Genomic DNA, 19,283 nt, shown 5'->3' with positions numbered 1-19,283 from the left:
ATATGGAAGCTAATGGGAATGGAAAGCGTTTGCTGGACTTCTGTGCTAGTATGGGTTTAGCTGTTACGAATACATTCTTCAAGCATAAGGCTACTCACCGCTACACATGGGAGGCCAGGGGTACCAGGCCCATAATAGACTATATCTTAACAGACTTTGAATTCATGAAATCTGTTAGAAATGTACGAGTTTTCCGGGGATTTTTCGATGATACAGACCACTATCTGATCTGTAGTGAACTAAGTATCTCTAGGCCTAGGGTAGAGAAAGTGAAATCTGTCTGCAAACGAATAAGGGTAGAAAATCTGCAGGACGATGAAATTAGAAGTACATGGATATGATTAGTGAGAAGTTTCGAACAGTAGACAGTAAGCAGGTTCAGGGTATAGAAAGTGAATGGGTGGCATACAGGGATGCTGTAGTAGAAACAGCAAGGGAATGCCTAGGAACAAGTGTGTGTAAAGATGGGAAAAGGCGAACATCTTGGTGGAATGATGACGTGAGAGCAGCCTGTAAACGTAAAAAGAAGGCTTATCAGACGTGGCTCCAAACAAGGGCCGAGGCAGACAGGGATTTGTACGTAGATGAAAGAAGCAGAGCGAAACAAATAGTTGTTGAATCCAAAAAGGAGTCATGGTAAGATTTTGGTAATAACCTGGAAAGGCTAGGTCAAGCAGCAGGGAAATCTTTCTGGACAGTAATAAAGAATCGTAGGAAGGGAGGTGTTACCTCTACTACAGTGGTAACACCAAACAAGGCACAAACAGAGTTAAAAGGGGAAGGTAAGAGCAAACTACACCATATAAGAAATCACTACACACTCGGAAAAACATTAACTGGCATTACGCGGATCTCCAACCAAAACATGTACGTAAATATCAGAGGGAAAAAGGAAATGAACAGTGTTTTGAGTAATTCAGGTGAACTCATAATAGATCCCAGGGAATCACTGGAGAGGTGGAGGGAATATTTTGAACTTCTTCTCAATGTAAAAGGAAATCATTCTGGTGGTGTTGCAAACAGCCAAGCTCATGGGGAGGAGGAAAATGATGTTGGTGAAATAACGCTTGAGGAAGTGGAGAAGATGGTAAAAAACTCCATTGTCATAAGGCAGCAGGAATAGATGAAATTAGACCTGAAATGGTGAAGTATAGTGGGCAGGCATGGATGAAATGGCTTCATAGAGTAGTAAAATTAGCGTGGAGTGTTGGTAAGGTACCTTCAGATTGGACAACAGCAGTAATTGCACTTATCTATAAGCTAGGGAACAGGAAGGATTGCAACAACTATCGAGGTATCTCATTGATTAGTATACCAGGCAAAGTATTCACTGGCATCTTGGAAGGGAGGGTGCGATCAGTCGTTGAGAGGAAGTTGGATGGAAACCAGTGTGGTTTCAGACCACAGAGAGGCTGTCAGGATCAGATTTTCAGTATGCGCCAGGTAATTGAAAAATGCTACGAGAGGAATAGGCAGTTGTGTTTATGTTTCGTAGATCTAGAGAAAGCATATGACAGGGTACCGAGGGAAAAGATGTTCGCCATACTGGGGGACTATGGAATTAAAGGTAGATTATTAAAAGCAATCAAAGGCATTTATGTTGATAATTGGGCTTCAGTGAGAATTGATGGTAGAATGAGTTCTTGGTTCAGGGTACTTACAGGGGTTAGACAAGGCTGTAATATTTCACCTTTGCTGTTCGTAGTTTACATGGATCATCTGCTGAAAGGTATAAAATGGCAGGGAGGGATTCACTTAGGTGGAAATGTAGTAAGCAGTTTGGCCTATGCTGACAACTTGGTCTTAATGGCAGACTGTGCCGAAAGCCTGCAGCCTAATATCTTGGAACTTGAAAATAGGTGCAATGAGTATGGTATGAAAATTAGCCTCTCGAAGACTAAATTGATATCAGTAGGTAAGAAATTCAACAGAATTGAATGTCAGATTGGTGATACATAGCTAGAACAGGTGGATAATTTCAAATATTTAGGTTGTATGTTCTTCCAGGATGGTAAAATAGTAAGTGAGATTGAATCAAGGTGTAGTAAAGCTAACGCAGTGAGCTCGCAGTTGCGATCAACAGTATTTTGTAAGAAGGAAGTCAGCTCCCAGACGAAACTATCTTTACATCGGTCTGTTTTTAGACCAACTTTGCTTTACGGGAACGAAAGCTGGGTGGACTCAGGATATTTTATAAGTTAGAAGTAACAGACATGAAAGTAGCAAGAATGATTGCTGGTACAAACAGGTGGGAACAATGGCAGGAGGGTACTCGGAATGAGGAGATAAAGGCTAATTTAGGAATGAACTCGATGGATGAAGCTGTACGCATAAACCGGCTTCGGTGGTGGGGTCATGTGAGGCGAATGGAGGAGGATAGGTTACCTAGGAGAATAATAGACTCTGTTATGGAGGGTAAGAGAAGTAGAGGGAGACCAAGACGACGATGGTTAGACTCGGTTTCTAACGATTTAAAGAAGAGGTATAGAACTAAATGAGGCCACAACACTTGTTGCAAATCGAGGATTGAACATCTGGGGGAAAAAGATTTTCCAACTATGAGGAACTTCACACAGCGATTTTTCAATGGCTTCGTGACCAAGGAGCGGATACTATCGTCGAAGAATTGAACGATTGGTAGAACGTTCAGACCATTGTTTACAGGAACTTGGTGACGAAAAATAGTGTTATGTATCTGTGTCACTTTGTAGTGTAGTACAACATTCAATAAAAGTTACTTGGCCTGTCATAATAATGTGTAACTTACTGTGTGATGTCCCCTCGTATCCTAAGGGGCCTCATTTCAACTGTTCTAATCTGCTCTCGCTTTTCTTCTTCATTGTCCAACTCTCTGCTCCATAAATGAGGTTCGGTGAATTCTGCATTGTTGGCCCGACATCTAGAAGTTCTTGTTAGATATAAAGCAAGCAAGCTAGCTTGTAGTTTTACGTCACTGTTGATATCGCAATCATAGCCACGGGACCTCCGAACCACAGGGACTTGACTTTTCATTAAGAGAATCTCACATGCATTGGCCGGGGATTATAACCACAACTGCCTTGGTGAGAAGCCAGCGACGATACCACTCGGCTGTCACGCACCTTAATTATATCTTTTTTTAAAGAAGTACAGTGTAATACTTTTAGGGCCATGTTTAGCCTATATGAGTTCGGGCCCTTAAAAATAAGACGTGAATTTTGACCAAAAAAATACAAATTTCATTGAATTAACGATACACAACGTTTATGATCTTCATTCCTAGCAATTGTGCAGAGCGACAGGAACTTCTTAACGATTTACCTTGGCAGTAATACTAATAAAAATACCAGACTGAGTGATTTAGACGGTAAAGCGCTCTCCTCCTGAGCCTAAGTTGGCAGGTTCGATCCCGGTTCAGTCCGGTGGTATTTGAAGATGCCCAAATAAGACAGTCTCGTGTCGGTAGATTTACCGGTATATAAAGCAACCTCTGCGCGACAAAATTCTGGCACCTCGGCGTCTCTTGAAACCATAAGACCGTAAAAATACAAGAACATAATACGGCTTCAGCTACTGAGCTGCAAGCCCTCTGAAGTGGTGCCATTTAGGTCGTCTGCTCACCAATTTCGACATTCAGACTTGCTACGGTCTAGCTCTAGCAGCTATATAGAACTCTACTGGATGATTCCTAAGGTTGAGTTATGGACATCGATTGCAGGCACCAGAGTTCTTTAGAATACTGACAGATAAGACAAGGAGAGTGAAAGTTATTGTCCTTCCTTCAAAATTCAGCTAAATTGGCGGCGATCGAACATGAGTCATGTGGTCTCTGGTGCACTGTACTTTGGTCAAAAGACGGTGCAGCAAAGAGCAGTAAGAAAAAAGCGGACTTTGAACATGTGATTCTAATGCAGGAGTTCTCGAGCACTACCCACATGCAATACTACTGTAAGTATGCAAGCACCGTGAAATCGAATGCTTAAATAAACACATATTTGTTAAAATAATAAGCCTCTTCGAGATCCTTGAGTTTGAACGTTGATCAGAATATCAGCCCCTTGTAGCTGCAAGTAAACAGTCCAGCAGATATGAAACAGTGATTCGTAATCTTGCTTTGTTCTTGAGGTATTTCGCACGTAAGAAAGCTTTCTCGCACAGTTACATAGTTCAAAAAAGTAGGGGAACATGTTTTTTAACGTCTGGTACGTGTACGTTAATTTGGTAGATGGGGTTCCAATGGTCGTACAGCATACCTTGAGACCTTAACTACTCATGGTATGTCAAATCGAAGTTATACTCCATCTGTAGGCGTAGCCATGCATTAAATTGTCAGGTGATCCCTCAAAACAAAGTGAATAGCGGTGCGTCCGTGTGTCGTTGTGAGGTACACAGACTACTGCGGTCATTTGAGCACGTTGTACGTAAACCAGCACATCTCATGAGACATCTTAACGAGGTTCAAGTCGCAAGGGATGTCACCTTGATCCAGGAAGGATGGACTTTTCGTCATGTAGCTATGGATCTCAATGTGTCTCCGTCAGTTATTCAACGCTTGTGGAATCGCTACAATGAGACAGACCAGTTAACTAGGAGGGCTGGACAAGGTCAAAGACGCATGAAAACCCCACAGGATGACCAATATCTGACCATCTGTGCGTTGCGGCGTCGTTCAGCAACTGCCAGAGAGCTGCAACGAGACCTCAGGAGGGTCACTGGAGTCACGGTGTCTGAGCAGACAGTAAGGAACAGGTTAAGAGAAGTGTCCTTACTACCCAGACGTCCTGTTCGAGTGCCCCGTTTAACGCAGAAACATCGCGCAGCTCGCCTTCTATTTGCCTGTACCCACGTCAACTGGAAACTTCGCCAGTGGAGACCTGTGTTGTTCACAGACGAGTCCAGATTTCCCCTGACACAGCGTGATGGACGTCAACGTGTATGGCGACGCCGTGGTGAGCAGTACATGCCACATGTTGTCCAGGAAGGCGACCGATTCGGACAAGGTTCTGTGATGGTGTGGGGTGGCATCAGTATTGATGGCCGTTACGGATCTTGTCGTCGTCCGTAGCAATCTTACCGCCGTGGGGTACATAGAGCAGATACTGCTAGCTACAGCATTGTTTGGTTGCTGCATACGGTGTTGGCCTTGAATTCGTACTCATATACGACAATGCCAGGGCTTATGTAGCGCGCATCACCAGAGCTCTCTTGCGAGAACTGTACATTCAAGAGATGGAATGTCCAGCAGTGAGTCCCGACCTTAATCCCATTGAGGATATGTGGGATAGGCTTGGCAGAAGTGTTCGTGGGCGTCCTGTTCCACCACAGACTCTCCAAGACCTCGAACAGGCTCTCATTGAAGAATGGGACCTGATACCGCAACGTGACCTCGGTCGACTTAACATGAAATGTGTATTAAATACGGGTGTATACTGTACTAATGCGCACTGTGAGAAAGTTCTAAGTAAGAACAGATTTGTGTTAATGCTGATAAACTAGTGTAAGTTATATGTGTGCGTGATTAGAGTCATTATTAATATACTCCTAAGGGTGTTTGACTGGGGTAGGGTGTAGCTGACAACATAAATATTCATTTATCTCAAATCGGTTGACATACGAGATTGAAATTTCTTGTACTTAGCATGCTACGTAGGTGCCAAGCTGTGGTAAATGCTCGTGGAGGACATATACCATACTGAAACTCTCCAACTGTGATAAAAGTCGACCCTGGGGGACTGTTATCACTGTTTTCGCCTCTAATTAAACATTTCCATTTGTGTTCTGAAAATAAACGCGAATCCATAGATATTCTTTTGTATACTTAAACGGTAAAGAATAAAAATTTGTTTGGTAATATACCTTGTTGTGAAGTATTGTTTTGTGGAGCATGGCATACGTTCAAAAACATGTTCCCCTATTTTTTTGAACTATGTAATTTGTTCGGAATATAGCCGAACATTTGAGAGAAATATTTCGCAATAATTGGAAACTTTGGTGTATTCTGCTCCGCTTTTCGGACATATTATTTCAGTTCTAACAAGAACTAGAGTCCAAGTTCCCGCGAGCAGCCATGTTCATCTTTTGAATACACTTAACTTTTCTGATAAAGTTCGTAATGAATTGGAAGAGGTTATATGCCATGTTAAAGAGTTGTTCGTTCTTTTCCAAAGTACGAAAATGCGTATCAGATTAGTTTTAAAGATCTTGAATTACCGTTCACGTTCTGGGAAATGTTGCAGCTTATTGTTACTGACTGTGGAAAGAAATCTGTCTATTTCTAACCGAAACGAAAATATAATTTATTTTATTTCACAAATTCTGGTTTATTCACCCAGAACAATGCTCTGTGGAGCGTTCCCGCTCGCGAGCACTTGTTTACTCGCATAACGTGGGCACAAAAGCCATTTAAATAACACCATGTTGCTCGCGAGTCCCAGATTGAAAACTCCTGCTCCACACAGAGCGAGAAGAAACTAGACAGAAAACCTATGCGCTTTACACTTCGCTGTTTTGATTAAATAATAATAATAATAATAATAATAATAATAATAATAATAATAATAATAATAATAATAATAATAATAATAATAATAATAATAATAATGGCAACTTTTGTGTTGTTGGATGCCAGAGTGCTACCAAAAATACAGAGTTGACTTTTATAATTGATTCATTTCCAACACGGAGTACAGAGATGAAACGAAGGAAGCAGTGAACAGGAACGATAAAATCGTAAAGAGGTGATTTGATATGATGTCATTAGAAACCGGTATGATATGAATGTAAATGTTAACGTTACGTAATTTCAGACACTGAGTACTGCTTGATTACAGCGTTCATGGCTCACTGCGATATCCAAGACTGAACTCAAGAACCATTTCAATAACTATAGGCTCTGTGGCTCGGATATCTTCAAGTATTTCGTCAGTTAAGACCCTCCTTTTGTAATACCTTTTTCTGTTTAGGACGGATCCAGTTGCCCGCCACTTTTCGAACAGAGCACGACATATGGTTCTGGTAGTATAAAACTTTCCGGAAATCGTTTGCAATACTTCCGCACGCACCTATCATACAGCGTTTTTCTTTACGTTTCAACAATAAACCCTCGTTGTTCAGTGGTGTACTTAACCATGATGGCTAATTGTTATTGTGCACTTAATAATCACTCACTGAGCGAGCTGGCCGTTCGGTTCGGGTCGCGGAGCTGGGCGCTTACATTTGGGAGACGGTGGGTTCGAATCCCACCGTCAGCAGCCCTGAAGATGGTTTTCTGTGGTTTCCCCATTTCACACCAGGCAAATGCTGGGGCTGTACCTTAATTATGGCCACGGCAGCTTCCTTCCCAATCCTAACCCTTTCCCATCCTAGCATCGCCGAAAGCCTGCAATTTGTTGCGACGTTTAAAACCACTAGCGAAAAATAATCGCAATCACAGAGCGCGTCAAATAAATCACGTGTCTCACTAGCACAAGTACACAGCTTTCCTATTACTGAGCCTTACAGTGTAGAGGCTGGGGCAAAGAAGCTGTTGTCGCCGGCCAAGTAGCTCCTTCTGTTTTTTTTGCTTTACGTCGCACCGACACAGATAGGTCTTATGGCGACGATGGGACAGGGAAGGGCTAGGAGTGGGAAGGAAGCGGCTGTGGCCTTCATTAAGGTACAGCCCCAGCATTTGCCTAGTGTGAAAATGGGAAACCACGGAAAACCATTTTCAGGGGTGCCGACAGTGGGGTTCGAACCTACTATCTCCCGAATACTGGATACTGACCGCACTTAAGCGACTGCAGCTATCGAGCTCGGTAGCTCCTTCTTTGAGTGGGGACAGGGAGGGGGTATACAGTCTATCCTTTCTGTCAGCTTGCTATGCGCATCTGGATTGAGTTTGTCGTTAACTCCTGTTCGATGCCCACTGCATTTTTAAAACTAAAAACTGTACATTTTACAAAAATATGAAGTAATATTAATATTTTCCTGACATGTGAAAATTATTGGTACCGAAGTATTATTAAAAGTCTGACTCTTTGCCTGAATGGTCAGCATTTGAGGTCTTCGGTTCAGAGGGTCCCGGGTTCGAACCCCGGCCGGGTCGTAGATTTTAATCGCATTTGATTAATTCTTCTGGCTCGGGACTTGGGTCTTTGTGTTTGTCCCAACACTCTCGTCTTCATATTTATACAATACACTACCAACCACCACATCCTTCCACATAGGTTTGGCGTCAGGAAGGGCATTTTGCCTTAAAACAGGGCCAAATCCGCATGTGCGACACAGTTCACACCCGCGACCTCACAGGTGTGGGAAAAGCGGTAGAAGAAGAAGAAGAAGAAGGAGGAGGAGAAGAAGAAGAAGAAGAAGAAACCAAAATATTATGAAACATCATAAAGTAATGCGATTTGAATTCTGCATACTGCGCAACGTAAAACTCTTGGTCGCATAGCGCTAGCGGCGATAGTTTAGAATATGCAATTTTATATTTTGCCTGTCTTCAGTAATCAATTCCGGATCACGTGAGATCCCCGAAGTTAAGCAACATTGGGCCGTGTCACCACTGTGATGGGTAGGCCACTTGCTCTTGGCTATATGAGTAGTTGAAAAGAACTGGTAACCTTACCATGAGTTAACTCCGGCTCAGGATGCCTGAACAGTAGCCCCTGGCCTTACTGGGGGTACTGATTAGTTCGACATCGTCCAGGTTTGCGTAAGGCACTTGGATTATAATTATCAATAATCAGTTACGGCTAGGAAATATTGACATATTTTACGTAGATTTAAGTACAGGATGATCACATATGCCTTGCTCCGGGGCACGGTGTTTTAACTATTGGCGAGCGCGCGCGTGGCTCGAGGTCGGTTGTGAGGAGGTAAACCATACAACAGTAACACAATTTCAATAACTTCATTGCTTACCAAATTATGAAAGGAGGTGTTGAAGCTTTTTGCCTTCTTTCTCCGCATATTTTTGGCATCCCGTCAGAAAATTATTCATCGCTCACTGCAGTTCACTTTGAGGAATCCCGGCAATTTCCTGACGAATGTTATATTTCAGTTTTTCTATGGTGCACGGGTTCGTCTTGTACATGGCATTTTGTAAATTTACCCTAGAGATAATCGCAAGCACAAATTGGAGGACCGACGGGGCCACAAATCACTTCGAATAACTCTATTCTGTGGAAACACTTTGTGAATTTCTCTCGTGGAATTATTCGCGGTATGAGCAATGGCAGAATTCTGTTGAAAAAAGAAAAAAGGTAAATAACGCTTCCTATCGGTTAATTCTCTAAAAAGGAGGGTTAGCATGGTATTCACGTAAGTGACAGAATCAACCGTATTCTCAAAATAAATAATTACCCTGGAATCTTTCTTGAAACAGTCTTTGAACTTCGTTAACACATATGAATCATAAAGACACGCTGTGCCGTCGAAAACGCACGAGCCATAATCTTTATGACTAATTGCAGATGAAGAAAAGAACAAAACATACACACCCGGGAACAGGTGAAATATGACTGCGACATCGGACACGTGTACAAACCATGTGATGACTAGACATCGGATTTCTATGCTGTGCTAGCTGTTACTCGCGGCTTCGCTCGCGTGGATTACATAATTTGATAAAAGTAATCGTTCCTCGGTACTGCACTAAGACATTATCTGAAAACCCCTAAAGTATAAAAACTCCCCGAAAATTGAGTTTCATTTACCCCAGAACTCCTCTGTAAACCACGTTAGTGGTATTAACTTTAGGGGCTAAGATGACCAGACTACTGGCAGAGCTAACTCTGGAACATGCGACATGGAACTCTACATGTGAGAAACAGTCCTCTCTCTTGTCGAAAAAATAATACGTGTTCCTTTATTTTTAAAGGAGATTCCAAATAACTATTTCCACGTCTGTAACACCATGAGCTTCTTAGATATAAGTATCCTCATAAAAAGAATTCAACTCCTTCACTTATTTTCATCCCTGTTAAGTGGCTTTTCCGCAAACGAAAAGAAATATACCGGGTGGTCCACCAGCCCGTTGCGATCTATTTACTACAATTCTGAAAGACATCGGCCCCTCTCCCTAAACCGGGGTAATATAAGGAGTGTGTGTTTACGGGCTAGACCAGCAGGAATCGTGAGCGCCACTATTAATTCATTATCAGTAGATACAATGAACCCTTGCACGTTATAAACTTCATATTAGAGCCCATATTGTCAAAGTATCAACTTGTGAAAATTTGAATTTTTAACTCCACCTTTACAATACTGTAATTGTCTTTATTAAAAAGACAACATTAAATTATACTCGTGAAACACGTTTCGTCCTCTTATGGGACATCTTCAGTCACAAATAGAAAACATTAAAAATAAGGCGAGGACACGTTGAAATAAGTCTTTGTATCCTGTGACGCGGCGTGATGGCGTCTTGTCAATCTTCAATGTTAAAATGGTGCGACGTGAACATGGAATGAAGCATGAAGTCCAATTAAAATCACAGATTAAATTGTAGTTCAAAACAACGAATGTTCAATTATGAAACAACGTGAGTGGCTGTGCGAATAAAATTATATACATATTGTGCATAAATCAGTGTGATGATAATGCCACATTAAAATAGCTTTCTTAATTAAGAGGTGGAGTTATAATGATGATGCAAGTTGAACTTGATTATGTGTTGACAATAGGGGCCTCCTTGCCCGTCTTACGTCGACCACTCCACCTCAAGTGCTAAAGCAAAGTTAGCAATGAACCCGTAAAACGAATACAGATACGCAGAACACGTACTTTAAAACAGGAGGTGGACGCAAAGACCGGGAGCACGGCACTGTATAGCCTGGGATGTGGTTGCCTTACGTCAAGTGTCGCAATAGCTTACATGGCAAGCGGGCGGGGAGATATGTGATAGAGGACACTGCTCGAGGTAGGAAGTTCGAATCCCACATAAGAATTTTTTTTAACAGCCAGTTGCCTGGGATGTGGTAAGGTTGCATACTTTATAGCTTCCAAGGACTGATTTGTTTATTTGACCCTGTAAAAGACCGAATGTATCGTTGCTTTGGGTATGGTGCTGGGTTGGACGAGGATGTGGAGATGATGGTCTGTGGCCAGTATAAGCTGGGAAGTGGGCGCCGTAGGTTAAGTGTCACAGTAGCTCACATGGCTAACGCGCGGTAGGATGTGTGATAGTTGACAGTGCTTGAGGGTTAGAAGGTTCAAGTCCCATGCAAGTATTTATTTAAGTCAGTTGCCTGGGATGTGGCAAGGTTGTATACTTAATACCGTTGTTTTTCACTGACTTATTTGTTTATTTGGCCGTGAAACGGGCCGTTGTTATGGAGCTGGGTTGATAGAGGCTTGGAAACATGTGGCAGGATTTCGGTTATCCACGTCGTTTAATGCAGCACCTGCTCGAAATGACGACCTGCGTGGTCGATACAGAGCTGCGCGCGCTGTTGTAAGGACCGTCTGGTCCGTTACAACACCTCTGGCGAAACGGATCGGCATGCCTCGGTGATGAGCTGTCTAAGGTGACAAGGACCGGCCGGCTCTTGTGCATACACCAGTTGTTTTACATGGCCCCACAGAAAAAAATCCAGGGGCGTAACATCGGACGATCTGGCGGGCCAGGGGACAGGACCTCCACTTCCCATCCATTTATCAGGATACGTCGCAAGGAGATGGTTCCGGACGACCACCGCCGCGTGCGGTGGAGGTCCGCCATGCTGAAACCACATGTTCCAAAGACGGTGGTAGTTCATCTTGGAGAAACCGCAGATAGCGTTGGCTGGTCAGATGGCCCTCAAAGACATGGGGACCGATGAGGTGATCACGCATGATTCCACACAATACATTCACGCCCCATTGTACCTGAAAAGCTGTCTGTCGCACCCAATGGGGATTATCCACACACCAGTAATGCACATTATGACGATTAACGGTTCTATTGTTGTGGAATCATCCTTCGTCCGTATATAAGACACTAGAAAAGCAGGACCAGTTTCAACATGCTGTAGGATCCATTGACAGAACGCCACCCGGGCATCGAACTTACGACCATGGAGCTCCTGGTCTAAGTGCAGACGGTACCGGTGAAACCGGAGGGTATGCAATATCCGCATAACAGACGCTCGGCTGATGTTCGTGTCCTGTGCAGTGGCCCGTGAGCTAGTATGAGGGTTATGCCGGATAGCGTCAAACACGACCTCTTCGTTGTCAGCGGACGTCACGGGATGATCTCCAAGAGGCCGCGTCCTTCCCAGGGATGCAGTATCCCGCAGGCGTCTTTTCATATTCCGAAATGCCATGCCCGTCGGTTGTCGTCTATCCGGATAGCATTCTTCGTAGAGGCGTTGTACCTGGTATGCATTCTGTCGAGCTTCTCCATAGAAAAGTAACATATCCACTTACTCGTTGCTAGAATACATCTAGAGGCAGTGAATGAACTTCGTGCTGTGAATTGCTTCGAAGGAGGGGAGTTCGCGCAGCTACACACTTACCTGCCATCGCATGTTATAGTTCGAATGGGGCATATTTTGCCCTACTTGTGGTCTACGGAGCTTGGAACATGTACGACGTAGCTGAATGGCCATAGACCATCATCTCGTCACTATCGTCCAACCCAGCACCATACCCAATGCAACGATACATACGGCCTTTTACAGGGTCAAATAAACAAATCAGTCCTTGGAAGCGATCAATTATGCAACCTTACCATATCCCAGGCAACAGGCTGTTAAAAGAAAATCTTACGTGGGATTCGAACCTCCTACCTCGAGCACTGTCCACTATCACATATCTCCCCGCCCGTTTGCCATGTGAGCTACTGCGACACTTGACCTACGGCGTCCACCTCCTGTTTTAAATTACGTGTTCTGCGTATCTGTACTCATTTTACGGGTTCATTCGAGGTATCCAAAATGAATTAATAGTGACGCTCACGATTCCTGCTGTCTTCTAGCCCGTAAACACACACTCGTTATAATACCCCGGTTTAGGGAGAGGACCGATGTCTTTCAGAATTGTAGTAAATGTGAAGGGATGCACAAGACTGGATCGCAAGGGGCTGGTGGACCACCCGGTATATATATAATAACATTGTCCTAACTGACTGACTGACTGACAGACTGATTCATCACCACCCAGCCAAAACTATTGGATATAAAGAAATGAAATTTTGAGGATACGTTTATATTACAGTGTAGGTACTCACTAAGGAAGGATTTTTGGATATTCCGTCGCTAAGGGGTTGAAAAGTGGGGGGGGGTGAATTTTGAAAATGAGTATATCTCAAAAACTGAACAGTTCAAAGACGTGAAAATGGTATTTGGAAACTCCTTTACATGATAAAGAAACACGAATTTTATGTTTTCAGAAAATCCACTTAGGGGTGAGGGGTAAAAGTAAGAGAATGGTTTGAATCCATTGTATAAGGATACTTATATATCATAAACTGAAGATGTTACAGACCTTAAAATTGGTATTTGGAATCTCCTTTAAAAATGAACACCCATTTTTTTGTTTTCGGAAAATTCATTTAAGAGCGTGAAAAGGACCAAAAAATGGTTGAATTATTTTATCTCAAAAACCGAAGATGTTACAGACGTGATAATTGTTATTTGGAATCTACTCTTAAAATAAAGAAACATGTATTTCCTGTTTCGAAAAATCCACTTAACGGAGTGGGGGGGGGGGGAGAGATGAAAAGAAATGAGGAAGGAGTTGAATTCTTTTTACGAGGAGACTTATATCTCAAAAACTGAAGATGTTACGGACGTGAAAGTTGGTATCTGGAATCTCCTTTAAAAATGAACAGGTTTTTTGTTTTCAAAAATCCACCTCAGGAGGTGAAATGAATTGAAAAAAAGGTGAATGTTTAAAATGAGTTAATCTCATAAACATAACAAGTTACAGACTTGAAAACTGGTATTTTGAATCTCCTTTAAAAATTAAGAAACGCGTATTTTTTCGGAAAATCGACTTGACAGTAAGTGAAGAAGGCGTTGAATTCTGTTTGAGGATAATTATATCTCAAAAACTGAAGATGTTATAGACGACAAATTTGGTATTTGAAATCTCCTTTAAAAATCAAGAAACGTGTATTTTTTTGTTTTCGGAATATCCACTTAAGGAGAGAGGGTGGTGGAAAGAAGTGAAGGTGTTCAATTTCTTTTATAAAGATACTTAATCTCAAAAACGGAAGGTGTTACGACGTTAACATTGGTATTTGGATCTCCTTTAAAAATAAAGAAACATGTATTTCTTTTGTTTTCGGAAATCCACTTAAGGGGTGTGAAAATTGAAAAAGTGTGTACATTTTTAAAATGAGTATATCTACAGTATATCTCAAAAACTGAAGATGTTAGAGACGTGAAAATTCGTATTTTGAATTTCCTTAAAATGTAAAGGGATGCACACGTCTACCAGATAAGACACAATGTGTTAATCAATACCAGAACACCATGAAAGACTAGAAATAGGAAGTTCATATTCACAGCACATGTGCGTTAGTATGTTCTGAAGAAAGGATTAGTATTTGAACCATGTCGGCCCTCAGGTTCAAGGTCCACATCGATATCTCGGCGCACCACCACCGACTGGTAAAATGTGACTGCTGCTCTCGTTGTCGCTATAAACCGAAAGTAATGGTGACTTTAGCGGACGTGCAGGATGCCTCGCAGACGTATGCGGGAACCGTACCGTCAAATGAGTAAGTTTGAAAGAGGGCACATTATTGGCATGAGAGTACGTGATGTATCCATCCGGGAAATTGTTGATCGTGTGGGACAAAGTGTGTCGGAATTGCAACGGGTGTGTACAGATGGTTCACAGAAGGACATAGAACACGACGAGATGGGTCTGGTCTCACCACCCAGACCAACACCCGACAAGTTCGACACCTTATCCAAATGGCATTGCAGGACAGATCAGCGTTCTCCTCAGCTCTGTCGCACCAGTGGAATAGTGTAACACATCACATCATACACTATCAGGAGTGACAGTCCGTCGCCGTTTATTACGGTCTGGGTTACCGACGCGTCGTCCACTTCGCCTACCTTTGTCTAATGTGCATAAACACGCTAGGCTGCAATGGTATATGGAACGACGTCCTTGCGGACAGGAATGGTAGCAGATAGTGTTTTCGGTCGAATCCAGGTTCTGTTTGTTTGAAAATGATGGCCGCATTTTAGTTCGCCGCAGACAGGGGGGAAGCATCAGATTGGCTGCATTCTCACAAGACATACAGCGTCAACTCAAGGCCTTATGGTGTGGGGTGCTATTGTGTACAACCACAAATCACAGTTGATACGTGTCCAGGGCACTATTGACCTACGTGAATGACATCCTGCGACCCGTAGCCATACCCTTTCTGCACTACACGCCAGACGCCATATTTCAGCAGGACAATGCGCGACCACATGTTGCTGCACCAATGCGTGCCTTTTTGTTGTCACACGATGTCAGACTGTTGCCCTGGACCACCCGATCACCGGACTTGTCGCCAATCGAAAATGTATGGGATATGGTGAAACGACGAGTGCGGCGCTGTGACTCAATGCCAACCACGAAATATGAACTGTGGGACAAGGTGAATTCAGCATCGATGCTATACACCAGGACGCCATTCGCGCCTTATACGCGTCGAAACCATCATCCATGGAACAAGTCGTCAGTGCCCACTAGTGCCTACTAGGCAAGAGGACACATGCTGAACATAGATGACCGAAATTCTAATCGTTTCTGCAGAACATACTAATGAACATGTCCTGTGAATATAAACTTCCTATCTCTATTTTTTAACGGTGTTCTGTTTTTTATGAGCATGGGTGTACATATCGGCAAACAAAATATGCATTTGGATATATATCCGAGGTATAGTGATGACTGATCACTAGCCATCGGATTTATATTCTGTATGAATCACAAATTTAAGCATGCAACTATTCTGCAAAGAGTGGTGAAATATGCATTTACGTTGCACATATTTTCAAGCTATTAAACAATTGTATGAAATGCAAACGTAATATCCCTTTACTAGACACGCGTGTTTCACCCACGCCAATATATAAAATTATGATAATGAAAACACAACCGAATGAGAAACAAAAGAATGCATACTATTTGCAGTTGCGGCTGTTCCACTAGTACAAACAATCCGTGCATATTTTGTAAGACGTATCAATATGTCAGTGTTCACTGTGTTCGTTTCTCGCAGATAAGACACAGTGTTAAATTATACACATCATAAATCAATTAGTAATGTTTTAAGAAAACCGTGTAAAAAATCCACAAACGTGAAGAAACACCCTTAAATACATATTCCTCTTTCATTTTACACTGCACACTATACTTTTCCTGTCTATAATTTGCTTTGCTGTGCACTACAACCGTTTTCTCCAAGTTTTCTGGTTTAATTCTGTAGTGTTTGTCTGTTAAACTAGCTTCAATGCGGAGAATGATCTCTCTATATTTATGGATGTGACAGGACAGCACTTGAATTCGGAAGCGTGTTAAGTATGCACTTATTTTCATGTTTTTAAACACTTGTATGAAATGCAAATGTCCAGCCAAATATTTGTTTTTAGCTGTCTTGATGTCGTGGCCCGGGTTACGTTTAAGGGCATCAAGATATTTTGTTTGCAGACGGAGTCCGAGGTTTCTAGGGATACCTTCCAGTTCACGTTTCACGTTCTCCATAAAATCCAGCGAATCACAACGGCGCAATTCACTTGTTTCTAGCTTCTTGACTGACTCCGGTATGATTTAGAAATGTGTCTTGATAAGTGCCAGTTCCCTTTTGCACTGTTTCACTGCGAAAGAGTTCACAGTCATAGTGTTGAAGACTGCTTGCAAAACACGTTAAAATATGCGTAATGAAAGCCGGAAACATGCGCAACAAATCCGAAATTTGAAATGTATGCATTAATCTCAAATATATGCTCTATTAATCTTAATAAATCGTCCAGTTTAACCTTTAAACGCACTTCCTTGTTGGTTATGGAGGTCTACAGATCAGGAAACAAAATATGCATTTTGTTTACAAATCCGATGTCTACGATGATGTTCCGCACCACCCCCCCCCCCCCCTGCGCAGTGAGCGAGCGGTGAGCACGCCCATAGGTAAAGCACTGTGCCGGGGTAAAGCATATCTGATGACTGTTATCAATGCAAATGTTCAATGATGATGATGATGATTATGATGATGATGATTGTTGTTGTTTAAAGAGGCCTAACAGTTAGTTCATCAGCCCGATGACTTTTCGAACAGTTCACTAGCCTTAACTCAAAAATTGTTGCTCATTCCTTCAGTAGATTCCTTGAGCCTGGTATGAATGCTCATCATAACTCCTCTTTGTTTCAGTTCACGTTTGTCAAGACATGGCCACAAAACAACGCAGATGCTGAGCTATATAGACAAAGACAACGACAGGCTGCCTCAGGTAATTTCCATTTCTTATCTTCTTTCAGTACCTGAGATTTTGCTATGAGAAAGTTTTGTGTGGATGCTGAGTATTTTATATTTTTAGAGGAATAATATAATGATTAAATTAGCCGTTGCCAGGATTCCACCGAGATGTTTCTTGGCTTGGCAAGTTGTTTCGCGGGTGTATCCTTCATTCCCGCAATGTTCTTCCTAAACACTGATCTTTGCTGTATCTCTCTCTATTTAACACCCATTGTTTTCTAAGTCTTTGTGTACCTCCATTAGCCACACAGGTTTGGTCTTACAGTTTTCTTGCAGGGTCAGTATCTTTTGGGCGAGCTTGTCCTAATTCATCCTCTTTGTGTGTCCGTAGAAGGCTAGTCACCTCTTGCTCATAGTAAGTTAATTATTATATTTTGGACACTTTCATACGGGAAGTCATTCATATAATGGCTTCTTTGGAACCGATTTTTCCTAAGGAATCTAATTTCTCTTTTATTATTGAATGGATCCATCACCCTTGGGTTATAATTATTAGTAGTCAGTTACTGTTTCAGCCGCATAGACACACGCCGTTCTGAGAACCTGTACAATAATGTTTTAATTTGGCTTGAATGGAGATAGGCTTGGATTTGAGAGTTCTGAAAGCCATCTCCATCTACCTCAACCTTCTTTTAGAGCATTTCTTTCATTCTCGTTCAATGGCGAGAATTCATCCCAGATATTCAAATTTCGGAATACGGCGGATGTAATCAAATTTAGTTTCAGTTATGTTCACGCGATCCATGTTATTAGAGTCCAAATTTTCGGGGATTTTGGCGCAGTTTGGCCCAGTTTTGGCAGCCACACTTTTTAAATCTTCAGCCTGTTTCGTTGCCGTGTGGGGGTTATCTGCTATAAGTACGACATGGTCGGCGAATGCAAAACAATCGAACATGAGCGCACTTTCCATCCACAACCCATCTGTATTCCATTCTGGGTCTCACCTTTGTTCATTCTCGTGCTTAATTCTCAGACATCCTTTTCTAGGACTCAATATTGAATAGGAGTGGTGAAGGACCACCTCGTTGCCCCAGACCTGCTTATAGACTATCTCAAATGGTTTTGAGAGTTCATTCATGAATGTAACACGAACTATAATTATAATTGTTCCGGGGATTCTGTGGAACGCAGTGTGAAAGAAGGTGCGGGCATGAATGGGTGGATATGAAAAAGATTAAATAGTAATTTGAAACTGTAAAATTCTGAATATATTTCTTTCCTAGGATTTTTTCTTTTCAGATTTTACACTTCACTAAGCAATAACAAATAGTCAGGTACAAAAGTTTAGCTCATGAGCTGGGGAAAAGTCTAGAACAGACAACATACATGAGCTTGAAGCTCCCCCGTTACAACTTCAACCAGAGCGCTACTGCTCCCTTCAATAACTCCTCAAGGAGATTGAGCTCCAAAATTTACAACGGTAGGAAGAACGTCTTTGCTCCACACAATTACTCTCTAGGAGACTATGCTCCATATTTTACAAGTTCAGGCTTCTTAAAGGCACAGTCTACAACCTGTGACAATAAAGTTCGGTGAATAGTCCTTTACTATCAACATAGCTGAACAATGCACGACATTGACCTTACTGTCCTTCGAAATAGTCCCCCTCCCCATAACTATGCACTGCTGAGATCGGCGATACATGTCCTGGAAACTTTGCAAGAAGGCTTCCTTTGGAATGTTGTTCAAAAGCCTCGTCATGTTTCGTTGGATGACAGGAATATCGTAAAATCTCTTTCCTTTCAAAGCGAGTTTGAGTCGTGGGAATAGGAACAAGTCTGGAGGATTGAGATCTGGCGAGTATAGGGTATGTTCAAGATGCACGCTCGAACAAAAACCATGAACCTTGTTGTGCGTA

At 42.3% G+C, this 19,283-nt stretch overlaps 1 protein-coding gene across 3 annotated transcripts in view; it reads left to right on the top strand.

Moving 5' to 3' along the window:
* The window catches only part of LOC136864573 (protein spaetzle), a 537,491-nt gene that overhangs the window by 330,547 nt on the left and 187,661 nt on the right, over positions 1 to 19,283 (top strand). For all 3 annotated transcript variants that reach the window (XM_067141753.2, XM_067141755.2, XM_067141752.2), the window contains one exon: positions 17,321 to 17,399. In XM_067141753.2, the coding sequence (XP_066997854.2) occupies positions 17,321 to 17,399 (79 nt within the window). The remainder of the gene's footprint in view (positions 1 to 17,320; positions 17,400 to 19,283) is intronic.

This window comes from Anabrus simplex, chromosome 2 (assembly GCF_040414725.1).
Source record: "Anabrus simplex isolate iqAnaSimp1 chromosome 2, ASM4041472v1, whole genome shotgun sequence".
NCBI lineage: Eukaryota > Metazoa > Arthropoda > Insecta > Orthoptera > Tettigoniidae > Anabrus > Anabrus simplex.
Note: the sequence above shows the minus strand (reverse complement) of the source record. Positions and strands in the feature narration are given on the sequence as shown.